The 19,673-nt window shown below is 33.7% G+C and overlaps 1 protein-coding gene across 5 annotated transcripts in view; it reads left to right on the top strand.

Moving 5' to 3' along the window:
- PDE1A (phosphodiesterase 1A) overlaps positions 1–19,673 on the top strand; it is a 455,171-nt gene that overhangs the window by 415,033 nt on the left and 20,465 nt on the right. For 3 of the 5 annotated variants that reach the window (XM_016433729.2, XM_007494474.3, XM_007494475.3), the window contains 3 exons: positions 1,801–2,055; positions 7,226–7,468; positions 12,505–12,756. The exons of the other annotated variants lie outside the window; for them this stretch is intronic. In XM_016433729.2, coding sequence (XP_016289215.1) covers positions 1,801–2,055; positions 7,226–7,468; positions 12,505–12,756 — 750 coding nt within the window. The remainder of the gene's footprint in view (positions 1–1,800; positions 2,056–7,225; positions 7,469–12,504; positions 12,757–19,673) is intronic. 5 annotated transcript variants of the gene reach the window in all.

Raw genomic sequence — 19,673 nt, 5'->3', positions numbered from 1 at the left:
GTGTGGAAGAGGCTAGAGAAGAGATGAATCATTCAACCTCAGATTGAAAGTCGGGAGCACTTGAGCAGTATGAACCTTTAAGGAAATAGAAAAGTGCTGGGGTAAAGGGCAAAGGTAAGGTCTCATTTTTATGGGAAACAGTCTCATATATTCCACTTTAGTGTTAATTCATTAACATATCCAAATAATTTCAGAGTTATCAGTAAAATTTGATAGGTAACATCGATATCATCTCAACATTATCAACACCATTTCATGACTGGTTCCCCTTTACCAACGGGATCTGGAATTTTTCTGGGATGTATTTATCCCAAGACCAAAAGGCCTCAATTATTAGCACCTAGATAGATGGCTTTCACTGATTCAGTACATATTGCCAGTATATGAATTTTGGTTAATATATGATAGAATTTATAAATTATTTTCCCTTAACTTTTGGAACAATCTATACATGACTGCCAGGTTTCCCTTTGCCATCTTATTTCCTGATATTGTCCCTTAGAATTCACAGGATTAAGGAATTCAACAACTCAACCCCCAAAGTAGTAGAACTTATAGATGTGTGACTCTATATCCATTCCCCTGACTTTCCAGTTAAGGAAACAGAGACCTAGAAAGGTTAAGAAATTAGTCTGAGACTATAACAAGAGACAGAAGCAATATTTGAACCCTGGTGCTCTAACTTTAGAAGTAAGGCTCTTCTTTTTTTTATAAGAAATCACTTCCTGAGAAAGAATAATAAACTTAAATAAAGATAATTTGGATAGAATGGCATAATTAGGAAGGCGAATGAGGAAAATGAGGGTTGGAAGATGGACTAGCAATAAGACAGAGTTTAGAATGAGAAGAATAGAGGTATCAGAAAATGAGTGAGAAGATTGATGTAGACACAATTGACTACATTTTTTTCACCCTGGCTTTGGTGGTATTTTGTATAAACACATGCACATGCACACATTGTCCTCATTGCACCAATTGAATGACTTTCAGTTGCCTGCCTATATTCTGAACAATTGACCTAACTTGTTTTATATCCTGTAGAAAGGATATTATTTATAGATACATGGTTTTCATATTTTCTGTTTCATTTTCATTAACTTGAAATAGCCACATAATGTATAATTATATATTTCAATAAAATCACCTTTAAAAGAATTACATTTTAAACAAAATTAAAACTTTTTATCAGTTATTTTTAGATTTTTCTTATGATGCATGTGATACTGGAAAACATAAGAAAAGCCACTAAAATGGATTGCTAATTACTTGAAGATTTTTCTCTCCTTTTAGAGAAATGTAAGAGAGAAGGACAAATGAAGGCCAAAGAAGAAGATATTTTCATTCATTTTTGCTCATGTTGATGATATAAAGTTCATTATAATATGGTAAATAGATACATAAAATTCGTTATTTTGATGTAACTAACCTTATATGCTCATTTTTGTAAAAAATACTATTATCACCTATAGAATGGGTTTTGTTTTTAGCTTGAGGTCCATGGATAGATTTTAGCAGGTTAATAAATTGGGATAGGATAATAATTACATCTGTATTTTAATGTAATTGGTTTCTTTTGTACTCCTTTTATATTATTTTATGTATTAAATTATTATTCTGAGTAAAGAGTCAGAGGCTTCCCCAGACTGCCAAAGAGATCCATGGTATAAAAAGGTTAAGTCCCCTTTCTACTGAAGATTTCTTTCCTTGACAAAAGTACCTTTTGCAAACCCATCAATATTAGCAAATAGCTACAAATACATACTTATAAGTATAGTCCTTGTGCATTTCATTCCTTTTTAGAGGATACAATAAAGCTTGAAAAGGAACTTCAGAGAAGATTGTATACGCGAAGACATGCATTTGAGTTGGAAAGGAAAAGTAATTTGTCCAGGAAGCGTAAAAGAGTCAGTAGTACCTGTACTACAACACCCACAGCTGTTCCAGTTGTGACTGTAGATAGAGGAAGTGACATCACATACTTTAAAGACAAGACTTTTTTCGTAGATCCTTCTCTGCAAAAAGAACCTGAAAATGTGGACACTTCACAGCATGAGGGTAATGTTTAGATAATAAGACTATCTCATTAAACTATTTTCCTTTAAGAAGGTAAGTTATGTATATCTAGAAATAAGTCTTCCAGAAGGTCTACTTTAAAAAAAAATAATGACTTTTTATAACTTTAGGAGTGAAGTAAGTTTCTGGTATCTTTTGATTAATGTTTGGTGTGGCTGACATTACCAGGTATGAGCCCATCAACAGCTATTAATGGAAAATGGATATAATTCAGCCCCCAGTCCCACAATGGCATTCAAATAGCATTTGGCAGACTAAAGACATTTTAATGGGAAATCTACATTTAAGATTAGGAAGTTAGGTAAGATGGATTTCGAACCTGCGACAGCTGGCAAATACTAGAATAAGAATTACTAGGAAAGATTGAGGAGAGTTCTTTGCTTCTTTTCTGGAGATTAAGATATAGATAGAAAGTTTTCCAGATATTCTAGAATAAAGATTCTTAACCCTTTTTTCCCCTGTGTCATTGACACCTTTGGAAGGCTGATGAAACCTATGGACCATTTCAGAGAAAAAGAAATTAATACATGAAGGGCAATCCATAGAATTAGAAAAATATCAGTTATACTGAAATAGAATTATAACGATATTTTAAAAAACAAATTCATGAATTCCAGGTTAAGAATCATTGTCCTAAAATAGAGAAGCAGTTGTTTTTTTTTTCTGTCAACCACGAGTCACATAAGATCTTTATCCTTTATAAGACCTTTCAGAAAAGAGAATCAATGTACATGTTGAAATTTACATGAATATCTATTATACGTATTTAACATAAATGTAACTATGCATATTATATAAAATGTGCAACATATTATAAGCTATTGAATATTCATAGTCTATGAATTCATATACAACTTAATTATACAAACTAATTTAGAAAATACATGAGATTTTCTTTCTTTTTGTTTTCATTTATTTCCTGTGTTCAATATCATAGGATATATAGAATAGGATGAGATCTTTACAGAATTAGACTTCCTTCTAGACATGTGACTCATTTTTGAATTTTACTTTCAGAAGAATATAGAAGGTTATTTTATGTACTTACAAATAAGGAAGTATATGTTTCTTATATATACATTTTCAAGTAGATCATATTGGCTCTTTTTCTCATGAAGTATTTGACATAACTACCAACTATTTGGTAACATACCAAACCTGAGAGGGCCATAAGTCAGTGTAATAGATGTTTGTTTGTTTGTTTGTTTTTAAATCAAACCTTTCTTTAGGCAAAAAAAAAGTTTATTGAGCTTTACTATGTCATATATTGTTTGAAGTGCTGAGAATAAAAAGAAAGGCAAAAACATGATCTGAATTCACATTCTAATAAAGAAGACAATACCTGAACTATGTACATACAAATATGTATGTGCATTTAAAATATATGTGTGTATATGTATATTGGAATACACATAAAAATATGTATATATTATATATATGTATGTATATACATAGACACATTTGTAATATAAATGGGAGGGAATCTCAAAGGGGGGTAGAGGAAAGGGAAAAGTCTCTAACAAGCAGTAGAAATTGAGCTAAAACTTGAGGGAAGCCAGAGAAGCCAGTAGGCATAGATGAGAATGAAGAGAATTCGAGACAAAGAGGACATCCAATGATAATGAACAAAGTCATAGATTAGAAGACATTGTGTCATGCAACAACAAGAAGACCAGTGTTCTTGGATCATAAAATCTGTGAAGGGGAGGAAAGTACAGAAATACAGGAAAGGTCAGAATGGAAGAGGTTGTCAAGGGCTTTAAAATACAAATGGCCTTTTAATGTTGGGGGAACTGTTGGAGTTTCCTGGGTACATAGATGGGAGAATCAGAAATGTGCTTCAGGAAGTTACTTTTGCAGAGTCCTGGAGAATGGTCTAGAGTCCAGAGAGAAGAGACAGAGAGCATAACTAGAGGCTGTGGCTAGAATCTAGGAATGAAGGGTTGAGTATTTGTGCCAGAGAGATAGTTGTGTGAGTGGAGAAAAGGTGACATATATGAGATGTTGTGAAGTGAGGAAAAAGACTTGGAAACATATCTGATATGTTGATTAAGGGTAAATGAGGAGTCATAGAAGACATGGTTACATGAGTCATCTTCTCTCCATCTCCTATTCTCTCCCCACTACCAGAGCCAACAAGCAATTCCACTGGGTTATACATGTGCTAAACATCTGCTACCTATTTCCATATTTTTCACATTTGTAATAGAATAATATTTTAAAACCAAAACCCTCAATCATATACCCTTTACAAACAAGGATAAATCATGTGCTTTCTTCTGGATTTCTACTGCCACAGTGCTTTCCCTTGATGTGAATATCATTCCCTCTCATAAGTCCCTATAGCTTGTCCTGGATCATTGTAATGATACTAGTAGTAAAATTCATTACATTTGAGCATTCCACAATGTGTAAATTTCTGTACAATGTTCTCCTGGTTCTACTCATTTCACTCTGCATCAGTTCATGGAAGGCTTTCTAGTTCATATAGCATTCAAGCAATTCATCATTCCTTGTAGCACAATAGTATCCCATCACCATCATATACAACACTTTGTTTAGTCATTTCCCAACAGATGGATACCCCCTAATTTTCTCAACACAAAGTGGGCAGCTATGAATATCTTTGAAAAACTCTTCATTATTAGCTAGATGCTATTATTATCTCCATTTTACAGATGAAGAAACTGAGACAATCAGGGCTTAAGTGACTTGCCCAGTGTCACACATCTAGTAAATGTCTAAGGCTGAGTTTAAACTGATGCCTTCCTAACTTTCTGTGACATATCCTTTGTCCTAACTCCAGGCCCAGCATTTTATCCACTATATCACATAGCTGCCTAGACATCTGCATAGAGATGATCAATGAATACATGAGAACTGATGAGACCACTAACCAAGACAATATAAAAGAGGAAGAGAAATCCCAAAATAGAGTCTTGGGATACACCCAAGGTTAATGGTCATGATCTGGAGGAAGATGTAGGAAAGAAGATTGAGAAAGTGTGGTTAGATGTTTAAGAAGAGAGGCAGGACAGATCAGTGTCATGAAAACCTCAAGAGGATAAAGAATCTAACATGAGAGGGAAATTCAGAATGTCAGAAGTTACAAAGAGGTCAAGAAAGATGAGTTTCCAAAAGAGACAATTGAATCCGGCCATTGGGAACCTTTGGAAAGAATGATGATGTCTGGAAACAGACTGTAGAGGGTTTTGAACTGAGTGAGAGGAGAGAATATAGAGGTGTTGATTATTTTTCATGTTTAGAAATGAATGGTATGAAAGCCATTGAATATATAAGGAGAGCAAGGGAACATTTCTGAAGGAGAGGGAGAAATTACCATAGTTAAAAAACAATAAGACAGAGGCTATTAGATAGGAAGAAATTCAAGATTAGCGAGGATGGAAGTGCCAGACAGGAAAATCTGATTAGAAAACAGGATACAGCATATCCAAAACTAACTCTTTATCTTTCTTCTCAAACAGTCCCTATTTTTAACTTTCCTATTCCTTTTGAGGACACCAGTATCATCCCTGTCATCCATTCTTGTAGCCTCATTCTCAACTCTTTACTTTCTCTTACCCTCTATATCCAATGTCTTAGGAAAGGCTATAAATTTTTCCTTTGAAACATCTGTCAAGTATACCTCTTCTACCCTAATGAAAGTCCTTAACTCCTCATACCTAGAGTATTGCAAGAATCTCATGTTAGATCCCTTAGTTGTTTCAAAGTACCAATTCCTATACTTATTTATTACTTTAATTTTTTTACATTCCGTTTTAATAATTTCTCCTTCAATTTTTAGAATTTCCAATTTAGTTTTCATATGGGGATCTTTAATTGGTTTTCTTTATAATTTTTTAAGTTGCAAGCCCAATTCGTTGACCTCTTCCCTCTCTATTCTTTAATGTAGACACTCAGAGATATAAATTTTCCCCTGAGTACTGCTTTGGCTACATGCCATAGATTTTGATATGTTGTCTCCTCATTGTCTTTATTTTCAATGAAATCAATAATTGTGTCTATGGTTTGTATATTGACACACATATTTTAAAAAAAATAGATCATTTAGTTTCCAGTTAATTTTAAATTTTCCTCTCCATGAACCCATATTAATTATAATTTTATCAAATTATGAACTGAAAAAGTACTGCTGAACAGAAAGTATAATATTTTTATTTCTGTTCAATTTTCTCATTTTTCTAACATTTCATTCACACATTCAGATCCCTTACTTCTTTCCTATTTATTTTTTGGGTATATTTTTCTAGTTCTGAGAAGGGAAGATTGAGGTCTCCCACTATTATGGTTTTATTACCTATTTCCTTCTTAAGCTCCATTAGTTTCTCTTTTAGAAATCTGAATGCTTTACCATTTGATGAATAAAAGTTTAGTGTTGATATTACCTCATTGTTTATATTAACTTTTAGAAAGATATAATTTCCTTCCTTATCTCTTTTTATTTGATCAGTTTTTACTTTATTACTAATTTGTTTGTTTAATTATTTAAAGCAGTATTGATTTTAAGAGAGAAGGGAGGTAAGGGTAAAGTAATGGGGGTTAAGAAACTTGCCCAGGGTCACACAGGTTGAAATGGTCTGAGGCTAAATTTGAAACCATGATCTCCAGTATCTGGGCCTGGCTCTGAATTAATGGAGCCACCCAAATGCCTCCTCAATTTTTACTTAAGCTTTGTCTGGTATCATGATTATTATTCCTGCTTTTTTATATTTTAGATGATGCATATTTTGTTATTTTGATGCAACCAACATTATGTGATCATTACTTTATATAAAAAATATTTTCACCTATAGATTGGATTTTCTTAGCTTGAGGTTCATGGATTGATTTCAGCAGGTTAATAAATTGGGATAGGACAATAATTACATCTATATTTCAATGTAATTGGGTCCTTTTGTAATTCTTTATATATTATATTATGTATTAAATTATTATTTTGAGAAAAGGGTTAGAGGATTCCCCAAAATGCTAAAGAGATAAGAGATCCATGGTATAAAAAGGTTAAGGTCCCTTTCTACTGATGATTTCTTTAGTTGACAAAGTATATTTTGTAAATCCATCAATATTAGCAAATAGCTACAAATACATCTTTATAAGATATATAGCCCTTGTGCATTTCATTCCTTTTTAGAGGAGTCAGTGAAGTCTGACAAGGAACCTGATAAATTATATTCAAAAAGAAATCCCATCGATACGGGAAGGAAAAGTGAACTGCCCTGGAAGTGTAAAGAAATAAGTAGAACTTCAATTGCAACAAACACACCTTCATCTATGCCTAGGGGAAATGAGATCACATATTATAAAGAAAACACTTGTTACATAAATCCTATACTGCTAAAAGATTCTGAAAATATGGACACTTCACAGAATGAGGGTAATTTTTAGATAATAAGTCTATCTCATTAAACTGTTTTTCCTAAAAAAGGTAAGTTATGTATATCTATCAACAAGCCTCCCTTACCCAGAAAGTCTACTTTTAAAAAAAATCAATGACTTTTTATAACTTTAGGAGTGAAGTAAGTTTGATTACTCTTTAGTGTCACTGATAATACCTTGTATGAGCCCATCACCAACTACTAATGGAGAATGGAGATAATTCAGACCCCACTCCAACAATAGCATTTGGCAGATTGAAGACATTTTAATGGGAAATCTACATTTAAGTTGAGGAAGTTGGGTAAGATAGATTTCAAACCTGTGACAACTGGCAGATACTAGAACAGGAATTACTAGGAAAGATTGAGGAGAGTTATTTGTTTGTTTGTTTTCTATAATTAAGGTATAGATAGAAAGAAAAATCCTAGAACAAGGATTCTTAACCCTTTTTTCCCTGTGTCATTGACCCCTTTGGAAGACTGATGAAACTTATGGACCATTTCAGAGAAAAAGAAATTAATACATTAAGGGCAATCCATAGAAGTAGAAGGGAAACCACTTCTACTTAAATAGAATTATCATGATATTAAAAAAAATTCATGAATTCCAGATTAAGAAACCTTGTCCTAAAATATAGGAGATATTTTTTTTCTGGGAGCCACATGCCATATAAGATCTTTATCCTTTATAAGTCCTTTCATAATAGAGACTCTATATACATGTTAGAATTTGCATGAACATCTATTACTTGTAGTTGACATAAATGTAACTATGTATGCTATATAGAATATACTACATAAAATAAGCTATAGAATATGCATAGTCTATGAATTCATATACAATTTAAATATACAAACTAATTTAGAACATACATAAGATCTTTTTTTCTTTTTCTTTTCATTTATTTCCTGTGTTAAATATCATAGGATATATAGAATAGGATGAGATCTTTACAGAATTAGACTTCCTTCTAGACATGTGATTCATTTTTGTAATTGACTTTCAGAAGAATATGGAAGGTTATTTTTATGTATTTACAAGTAAAGAAGTATATGTTTCTTATATATACATTTTCAATTAGATCATATTGGCTCTTTTTCTCATGTAGTATTTGACATAAGTGCCAACTATTTGGTAACATATCAAACTTGGTAGCATCATGAGTCAGTGTAGTAGCTGATTGTTTGTTTGTATTAAATCAACCCTTTCTTTAGCCAAAAAAAATTTTATTGAGCTTTGCTATGTAGCATGTATTGTTTGAGGTGCTGAGAATAAAAAGAAAGGCAAAAACATGATCTGAATTCACATTCTAATAAAGAAGACAATATCTGAACTATGTACATACAAATATATATGTGCATTTAAAATATATGTGAGTATAAGTATATTTGAATACACATATATGTGTGTATATATTATATATAGACACATTTGTAATATAAATGGGAGGGAATCTCAAAGGGGGGTAGAGGAAAGGGAAAAGTCTCTAACAAGCAGTAGAAATTGAGCTAAAACTTGAGGGAAGCCAGAGAAGCCAGTAGGCATAGATTGAGAATGAAGAGAATTTGAGACAAAGAGGACATCCAGTGATAATGAACAAAGTCACAGATTAGAAGACATTGTGTCATGCAACAGCAAGAAGACCAGTGTTCTTGGATCATAAAATCTGTGAAGGGGAGAAAAAGTACAGAAATACAGGAAAGGTCAGAATGGAAGAGGTTGTCAAGGGCTTTAAAATACAAATGGCTTTTTAATGTTGGGGGAACTGTTGGAGTTTCCTGGGTACATAGATGGGAGAATCAGAAATGTGCTTCAGGAAGTTACTTTTGCAGAGTCCTGGAGAATGGTCTAGAGTCCAGAGAGAAGAGACAGAGAGCATAACTAGAGGCTGTGGCTAGAATCTAGGAATGAAGGGTTGAGTATTTGTGCCAGAGAGATAGTTGTGTGAGTGGAGAAAAGGTGACATACATGAGATGTTGTGAAGTGAGAAAAAAAAAACTTGAAACATGTCTGATATGTTGGTTGAGGGTAAGTGAGGAGTCAAGGAAGACATTGAGGTTATGAGGCAAAATGATAGATGTGACATTCTGGAGAGTAGCAAGGAAATTCAGGGAAGGAACTAGTTTGAGGAAAATGATAAATTCCCTTTTAGTTCACCGAAATGCTGTAAAAGTTGAGATATCTATAGGATATCCATTTTGAAGAGACCAATAGTCTGTTGGTGATGTGAGACTGGATGTCAAAAGAGAAGTCATAGAAAAAAAATATTGATCTGAGAATAATCTGGCAAGATAATAATAATAGCAACCACAATAACAAAAAATAACATTTTTATCAGTTTAGAATGTACAGGTGTTTTACAAATACATCATTTGATTCTTTTGAGGTGGATACTATTATTTTTTTAAAATTTCAAAATATTTTCCCTGATTAAATTATTTATCTTCTCTCCATCTCCTATTCTCTCCCCACTACCAGAGCCAACACGCAATTCCACTGGGTTATACATGTGCTAAACATCTGCTACCTATTTCCATGTTTTTCACTTTTGTAATAGAGTAATCTTTTAAAACTAAAACCCCCAATCATATACCCTTTACAAACAATTGATAAATCATTTGTTTTCTTCTGGATTTCTACTCCGACAGTGCTTTCCCTTGATGTGAATATCATTCCCTCTCATAAGTCCCTATAGCTTGTCCTGGATCATTGTAATGCTACTAGTAGTAAAATTCATTACATTTGATCATTCCACAAAGTTTCAGTTTCTGTGTACAATGTTATCCTGGTTCTACTCATTTCACTCTGCATCAGTTCATTAAAGTCTTTCAAGTTCATATAGAATTCAAGCAGTTCATCATTCCTTATAGCACAATAGTATCCCATCACTATCATATACTATACTTTGTTTAGCCATTCCCCAACAGATGGATACCCCCTAATTTTCTCAACACAAAGTGGGCAGCTATGAATATCTTTGAAAACTCTTCTTTATTAGCTAGATGCTTTTATTATCTCCATTTTACAGATGAAGAAACTGAGACAATCAGGGCTTAAGTGACTTGCCCAGTGTCACACATCTAGTAAATGTCTAAGGCTGAGTTTAAACTGATGCCTTCCTAACTTTCTGTGACATATCCTTTGTCCTAACTCCAGGCCCAGCATTTTATCCACTATATCACATAGCTGCCTAGACATCTGCATAGAGATGATCAATGAATACATGAGAACTGATGAGACCACTAACCAAGACAATATAAAAGAGGAAGAGAAATCCCAAAATAGAGTCTTGGGATACACCCAAGGTTAATGGTCATGACCTGGAGGAAGATGTAGGAAAGAAGATTGAGAAAGTGTGGTTAGATGTTTAAGAAGAGAGGAAGGACAGATCAGTGTCATGAAAACCTCAAGAGGATAAAGAATCTAAGATGAGAGGGAAATTCAGGATGTCAGAAGTTACAAAAAGGTCAAGAAAGATGAGTATCCAAAAGAGACAATTGAATCTGGCCATTGGCAACCTTTGGAAAGAATGATGATATCAGCAAACAGACTGTAGAGGGTTTTGAACTGACTGAGAGGAGAGAATGTAGAGGCATTTTTGATTGTAGGTTACTTTCTCATGTTTAGAAATGAATGGGGGGAAGTATTTGGGGTGAAAGCCATTGAAGATATAAGAAGAGCAAGGAAAATTTCTGAAGGAGAGGGAGAAATTAACATAGTTAAAAAAACTATGGCAGATGCTATTAGATAGGGAGAGATTCAAGATAAGTGAGAATAGAAGTGGTAGACAGGATAATCTGATTAGAAAACAGGATACAGTATATCCAAAAATAACTCTTTATCTTTCCCCTCAAAGAGCTCCTATTTTTAACTTTCCTATTCCTTTTGAGGACACCAGAATCATCCCTGTCACCCATTCTTGCAATCTTATTCTCAACTTTTCACTTTCTCTTATTTCCATATTCATTGTCTTGGAAAGCCTATACATTTTTCCTTTTAAACATCTATCAAATATACCTCTACCCTAATACAGGTCCTTAACTCTACATGCCTGGAGTACTGCAAGAGTCTCATTTTTGGTCTCTCCATTTTTTCAAAGCACCAACTCCTAGTCTTACTTATTACTCCAATAGTTTTTTTTAACATTCCATTTTATTAATTTCTCCTTTAATTTTTAGAATTTCCAATTTATGTATGGATTTTTAAATGATTCTCTTTCTAATTTTTTAAGTTGCAAGCCTAATTCATTGACCTTTTCCCTTTCTATTCTTTTGATATAGGCACTCAGAAATATAAAATTTCCCCTGAGTACTGCTTTGGCTATATGCCATAGATTTTGATATGTTGTCTCCTCATTGTCATTCTTTTCAATGAAGTCAGTAATTGTTTATATGATTTTTATATGATGTTTATATGATTTGACAGAAGGGAGGTAAGGACAATGTAATGGAGTTTAAGAAACTTGCCCAGGGTCACACAGGTAGAAAGGATTTGAAGCCAGATTTGAACCCATGACCTCCACTATCTGGGCCTGGCTCTCAATCCACTGAGCCACCCAAATGCCTCCTCAATTTTTAAATGAGCTTTGTCTGGTATCTTGATTATTACTCCTACTCTTTTACTTTAGATGATGCATAATTTGTTATTTTGATGCAACCAACATTATGTGTTTATTAGTTCATGTAAAAATAACATTATCACCTATAGATTGTTTTTTTTAGCTTGAGGTTCATGGATCAATTTCAGCAGGTTAATAAATTGGAATAGGATAATAATTACACCTCTATTTCAATGTAATTTGTTCCTTTTGTAATCCTTTATATATTATTTTATGTTTTAAATTATTATTTTGAGAAAAGGGTCAGAGGCTTTCCCAGACTGCCAAAGAGATCCATGGCATAAAAAGGTTAAGGTCCCTCTCTACTGAAGATTTCTTTAGCTGATAAAGTACTTTTTGCAAACCCATCAATATTAGCAAATAGCTACCAAGACATCTTAATAAGTATAGCTCTTGTGATTTTCATTCCTTTTTAGAAGATTCAGTAAAGCATGGATCAGAAATAGAGAAAAAATCATATTCAAAAAGAAATGCAATCGATATGGGAAAGAAAAATGAAGTGTTCTGGAAGTGTAAAAGAATGAGTAGAACCTCTACTGCAATAAACACAGTTCCATCTTTGACTATATGTAGAGGAAATGACGTCACATATTTTAAAGAAAGGACTTGTTACATAGATCCTATATTGCTAAAAGATTCTGACAATATGGACAATTCACAATACCCGGGTAATTTTTAGATAATAAAGCTATCTCATTAAAGTATTTTCCATTAAGAAGGTAAGTTATGTATATCTAGAAATAAGCCTTCCTTAAGCAGAAGACCTACTTTTTAAAAAAATCAGTGATTTTTTATAACTTTAGAAGTGAAGTAAGTTTCTGGTGTCTTTTGATTATTCTTTGGTGTAGCTGACATTACTTGTATGAGTCCATCAACAGCTTCTAATGGATAATGGAGATAATTCACCCTCCACTCCTACAATGGCATTCAAATAGCACTTGGCAGATTAAAGACATTTTAATGAGAAATTTACATTTAAGTTTAGGAAGTTAGGTAAGATGGATTTCGAACCTGTGACACCTGGCAGATACTAGAATAATAATTACTAGGAAAGATTGAGGAGAGTTCTTTGTTTCTTTTCTGGACATTAAGTATAGATAGAAAGAAAAATCCTAGAACAAGAATTCTTAACCCGTTTTCCCCTGTGTCATTGACACCTTTGGAAGGCTGATGAAACCTATGTACTATTTTAGAGAAAAAAAATAATAATATATAAAGGGGAATCCATAGAATTAGAAAGGAAATCTGTTATAGTGAAATACAATTATCATGATGTTTTAAAAAACAAGTTCGTTAATTATAGGTTAAGAATCCTAGTCCTAAAATATACAAACAGAGTTTGTTGGGTTTTTTATTTGCAACCACAGGTCATATAAGATCTTTTTCATTTATAAGTCCTTTCAGAATAGAGACTCTATGTACATGTTAGATTTTAGATAAATATCTATTATACATAGTAGATATAAATATAACTATTTGTGCTATATAGAACATACTACATAAAATAAGCTATAGAATATGCATTCTGCAAATTCATATAGAACTTAAATATACAAACTAACAAAATACATGAGATTTTCTTTCTTTTTCTTTTCATTTATTTCCTGTGTTTAATATGTTTGTTTGTTTTTAAATCAAACCTTTCTTTAGCCAAAAAAAAAGTTTATTGAGCTTTACTATGTGTCATATATTGTTTGAAGTGCTGAGAATAAAAAGAAAGGCAAAAACATGATCTGAATTCACATTCTAATAAAGAAGACAATACCTGAACTATGTACATACAAATATGTATGTGCATTTAAAATATATGTGTGTATATGTATATTGGAATACACATAAAAATATGTATATATTATATATAGGTATGTATATACATAGACACATTTGTAATATAAATGGGAGGGAATCTCAAAGGGGGGTAGAGGAAAGGGAAAAGTCTCTAACAAGCAGTAGAAATTGAGCTAAAACTTGAGGGAAGCCAGAGAAGCCAGTAGGCATAGATGAGAATGAAGAGAATTCGAGACAAAGAGGATATCCAATGATAATGAACAAAGTCACAGATTAGAAGACATTGTGTCATGCAACAGCAAGAAGACCAGTGTTCTTGGATCATAAAATCTGTGAAGGGGAGAAAAAGTACAGAAATACAGGAAAGGTCAGAAGGGAAGAGGTTGTCAAGGGCTTTAAAATACAAATGGCCTTTTAATGTTGGGGGAACTGTTGGAGTTTCCTGGGTACATAGATGGGAGAATCAGAAATGTGCTTCAGGAAGTTACTTTTGCAGAGTCCTGGAGAATGGTCTAGAGTCCAGAGAGAAGAGACAGAGAGCATAACTAGAGGCTGTGGCTAGAATCTAGGAATGAAGGGTTGAGTATTTGTGCCAGAGAGATAGTTGTGTGAGTGGAGAAAAGGTGACATATATGAGATGTTGTGAAGTGAGGAAAAAGACTTGGAAACATATCTGATATGTTGATTAAGGGTAAATGAGGAGTCATAGAAGACATGGTTACATGAGTCATCTTCTCTCCATCTCCTATTCTCTCCCCACTACCAGAGCCAACAAGCAATTCCACTGGGTTATACATGTGCTAAACATCTGCTACCTATTTCCATATTTTTCACATTTGTAATAGAATAATATTTTAAAACCAAAACCCTCAATCATATACCCTTTACAAACAAGGATAAATCATGTGCTTTCTTCTGGATTTCTACTGCCACAGTGCTTTCCCTTGATGTGAATATCATTCCCTCTCATAAGTCCCTATAGCTTGTCCTGGATCATTGTAATGATACTAGTAGTAAAATTCATTACATTTGAGCATTCCACAATGTGTAAATTTCTGTACAATGTTCTCCTGGTTCTACTCATTTCACTCTGCATCAGTTCATGGAAGGCTTTCTAGTTCATATAGCATTCAAGCAATTCATCATTCCTTGTAGCACAATAGTATCCCATCACCATCATATACAACACTTTGTTTAGCCATTTCTCAACAGATGGATACCCCCTAATTTTCTCAACACAAAGTGGGCAGCTATGAATATCTTTGAAAAACTCTTCATTATTAGCTAGATGCTATTATAATCTCCATTTTACAGATGAAGAAACTGAGACAATCAGGGCTTAAGTGACTTGCCCAGTGTCACACATCTAGTAAATGTCTAAGGCTGAGTTTAAACTGATGCCTTCCTAACTTTCTGTGACATATCCTTTGTCCTAACTCCAGGCCCAGCATTTTATCCACTATATCACATAGCTGCCTAGACATCTGCATAGAGATGATCAATGAATACATGAGAACTGATGAGACCACTAACCAAGACAATATAAAAGAGGAAGAGAAATCCCAAAATAGAGTCTTGGGATACACCCAAGGTTAATGGTCATGATCTGGAGGAAGATGTAGGAAAGAAGATTGAGAAAGTGTGGTTAGATGTTTAAGAAGAGAGGCAGGACAGATCAGTGTCATGAAAACCTCAAGAGGATAAAGAATCTAACATGAGAGGGAAATTCAGAATGTCAGAAGTTACAAAGAGGTCAAGAAAGATGAGTATCCAAAAGAGACAATTGAATCCGGCCATTGGGAACCTTTGGAGAGAATGATGATGTCAGGAAACAGACTGTAGAGGTTTTTGAACTGAGTTACAGGAGAGAATGTAGAGGCATTGATTGTAAATTAATTTCTTAAGTTTAGAAATGAATGGAAGGAAGTATTTGGGGTGAAAGCCATTGAAGATATATGAAGAGCAAGGGAACTTTTCTGAAGGTGAGGGAGAAAATACCATGGTTAAAAAATGATATGCCAGAAGCTATTAGATAGGGAGAGCTTCAAGATTAGTGAGAATGGAAGTGGCAGACAGGATAATCTGATTAGAAAATAAGATTACAGCATATCCAAAACTAACTCTTTATATTTCTCCTCCAACAGCCCCTATTTTTTTTACTTTCCTGTTCCTTTTAAGGAAGCCAGCATCATCTCCATCACCCATTCTTGTAGCCTCATTCTGAACTCTTCACTTTCTCTTACCCCTTCCCACATATCCAATCTCTTAGGAAGTCTTATAGATATAAAACATCTCTCAAATATAACTCTACCTTAATTCCTCATGCCTGGAATATTATAATAGTCTCATCTTTGGTTTCTCAGTTTTTTCAAAGTCTCATCTTTGGTTTCTCAGTTTTTTCAAAGTACCATGTCCTAGTCTTATTCCTTATTTCAGTAGTTCTTTTACTTTCCATTTTCTTAGTTTCTCCTTTAATTTTTAGAATATAGAAATATGCCCTTAGAGATATAAAATTTCCCCTGATTACTGCTTTGGCTATATGCCATACATTTTGATAAGTTGTCTTCGCATTGTCATTCTTTTCGATGAAATCGGTAATTGTTTCTGTAATTTGTATTTTGACCCACAACTTTTGAAGAATTGGATTATTTAGATTCCAGTTAATCTTAAATTTGCCTCTCCATAAATCGTTAATAATTATAATTTTTATCTAATTAGGACCTAAAATAGTAATGCTGAAAAGAATGTATATAGTTTTTATCCCTCCCTTATCATTTTTCCAGAAATTTATTAACTCTAATTTTTCTATCATATCATTCACATCCCTTATTTTTACCCTATTTATTTTTTCATTCAATTTATTAAGTTCTGATAGGGGAAGGTTGAGGTCCCCCACAAGTATGGTTTTACTATCCTTTTCTTTCTTAAACTCCTTTAGTTTCTCCTTTTAAAATCTGTATGCTTTACCATTTGATGCATAAATATTTAGTACTGATATTACTTCATTGTTTATATTTCCTTTGAGCAAAATGTAATTTCCTTCCGTATCTCTTTTTATCAGATCAATTTTACTTTATTATTTGTTTTTTTTTTGTTTATTTATTTAAAACCCTTACCTTTCATCTTAGATTCAATACTTTGCATTGGTTATGAGGCAGAAGAGAAGTTTTAGCAAGGCAATATGGGTTAAGTAACTTTCCTAGGATCACACAGCTAGCAAGTAGCTGAAGTCAGACTTGCAATCATGACCTTCTGTCTTTGGGCCTGGCTTTCAATTCACTGAGCCTCCCAGCTGCCTCTTCAATTTTTACTTTAACTTTGCCTGGTATCTTGATTGTTACTCCTGCTTTTTTTTTTTTTACTTTAGATGATGCATTATTAATTCTATTTCAGACTCTTACCTTTAATCTGTGTATGTCACCCTGTCTCAAATGTGTTCCTTGTAAACACATATAGTAGAATTCTGGTTTTTAATACATTCTGCTCTCTGCTTCCATTTAATGGGTGAGTTCATTCCATTCACATTTAGAGTTATGATTACTAACTGTGTATTGCATTCCAATTTATTTTCACCTTTTGATGCTGCTCTATTCTCTTTAGTCTGTTCCTCCTAACCAGTGTTTTCCTTTTTATCACCCCTCCCCCTTCTTCTTCCCTCCAGTTACCTCCCCTTTCCCTTCTCTTATTCCCCTTTTTCTTCTCTGTAGGGTGAGATAGAATTCTATACCTCAATTGGTATATTTGTTTTTCCCTCTCTGAGCCAATTACAGTGAGAGTAAAGTTAAAGCATTACCTGTCACCACCTTATCCTCCCTTTTCTGTATTGATTTTTCATGCCTCTTTATGTTATATAATTTACCCCATTCTATATATCCCTTCCATTTTCTCTCAGTGCAATTCTCTTTTCACCCTTTGATATTTTAATATATTCTATCATATACAAACATAGCATATCATACATACATTTAATTTTATATCATCATATATACACATCATATCATTATATATCATCATATACATCATGTCATTATAATCAGCTTAATTTCTCACCCACTTTCTAAGTATATTCCTCCTATCTTCTCTACTACTAAGAGTAATTTTTGAGAATAATAATTATCCTCTTTCCATGTAGAAATACAAACATTTTGACCTTATAATGAAGCCCTTAAATTTTTTCTTTGTTATTTACCTTTTCAGGCTTCTCTTGGATCTCATGTTTGGATTTTGAATTTTTTGTTTAGGTCTGGCTTATTCCTCAGGAATACTTGGAAATGTTCTATCTCATTGAATGTCCATTTCCCCCCCTGAAAGAATATACTCAGTTTTGCTGGACAGGTGACTCAGGGTCACCTAAATTTTTCACATTCCTGAATATCATATTCCATGTCTTCTGATCCTTTAATGTCTAAGCCACTAGGTCCTGTGTGAACCTGACTGTTGCTACATGGCATTTGAATTGTTTATTTCTAACTGCTTGCACTATTTTCTCCTTGGCTTGGGGATTCTTGAATTTAGCTATTATGTTCCTGGAAACTGTCATTGAGGACTTCTTTCTGGAGGTGATGTGAATTCCTTTAATTTCAATTTTATTTTATTTTTTGAGGATATCTGGGCAGTTTTCTTTGACAATTTCTTGTATTATGATGTCCAAAGTTTTTTGATCATTGCTTTCAGGTAGTCCAATAATTCTTAAGTTGTCTCACCTGGATCTGTTTTTCAGGTCAGTTGTTTGTTCAATAAGATATTTCATGTATTCCTCTGTTTTTTTTTCTTCTTTTCATTCTTTTGGTTTTGTTTTATTGTTTCTTGATTTATTTTTAAATTATTAGTCTCTAGTTCTTAAGGCCTGATTTTCTTCCAATAGCTTTTGGTTCTGCTTTTCAATTTCTTCTTACATTGCTTTCATTTCTCTTCCCCACTTTTCCTCTGCCCCTCTTAATTGGTTTATAAAGTCTATTTTGAGCTGTTCTATAATCTGTGTCCAATCCATATTTTTCATTTGGACTTTTCATGTGTTTGTTTTGCTTTCATTGATTCCTTCTGTGTATGTACTTTGTTCTTTGTCTCCATAAAAATTCTTTACAGTAAGGCGCTTTTTTTGTTGTTTGCTCATTTCCCCTAGCTTTTTATAGGTAGGCTCTTCCCACTGCAGATTCAATTAACCCTTGAAATGCTGATAGCTTTAAAGGCTTGCCTCAGGTTTGTGCATAAGCTTTTGGCCTTACTCTGAGCTTGGTCAGGTCAGGAACTACTCAAATGCTAGCCTCAGGTTTAGATGTAAGTTTTTTTTTTTTTTGCTCTCACTGTGTACTTGATACAATCAGTCATGCAATTAATAGCACTGTCCAAGAACTCCACCCTAAGCCCTCTGCAAAATATCCAAATCCATTTTCAGTCCACCAACCACCCCAAATTGGGATTTATAACCTTACCCCAGGTCCAAACTTGGACTCCTGGCTTTACTCTGAGCCCATGCAGATCAGCCCTCTTAAGCACAGACTGCCCTGGGCTGGTATTCCAGACTTCTCCACAGGTTTAGAATTTCAAGGGGTGTGGATTTATTGGGCCTCTATTTGTCCAGGCAGGGTCTCAAGGTCTGGATGTTTGGCTTGAGTTTAGGTTCCGAACCTGGGACAGCAATTGTAGTGTGGGAATATGTGGCTTGCTCTTCACTCCTTGCTAAAGTCTCCAGCTGAACTGTGTTACTCTCTCACCCCTGTGCCCCAGATGTTCTCTGCCTACCTTTTGAGTTTTTTTTTAATGTTGTTTCACTCTGTCTCCTTGTTGGTTCTTTCTC

This window comes from Monodelphis domestica, chromosome 4 (assembly GCF_027887165.1).
Source record: "Monodelphis domestica isolate mMonDom1 chromosome 4, mMonDom1.pri, whole genome shotgun sequence".
In the NCBI taxonomy this organism is placed as follows: domain Eukaryota; kingdom Metazoa; phylum Chordata; class Mammalia; order Didelphimorphia; family Didelphidae; genus Monodelphis; species Monodelphis domestica.
The sequence above is the reverse complement of the archived record's forward strand: the minus strand, read 5'-3'. Positions and strand labels throughout refer to the sequence as shown.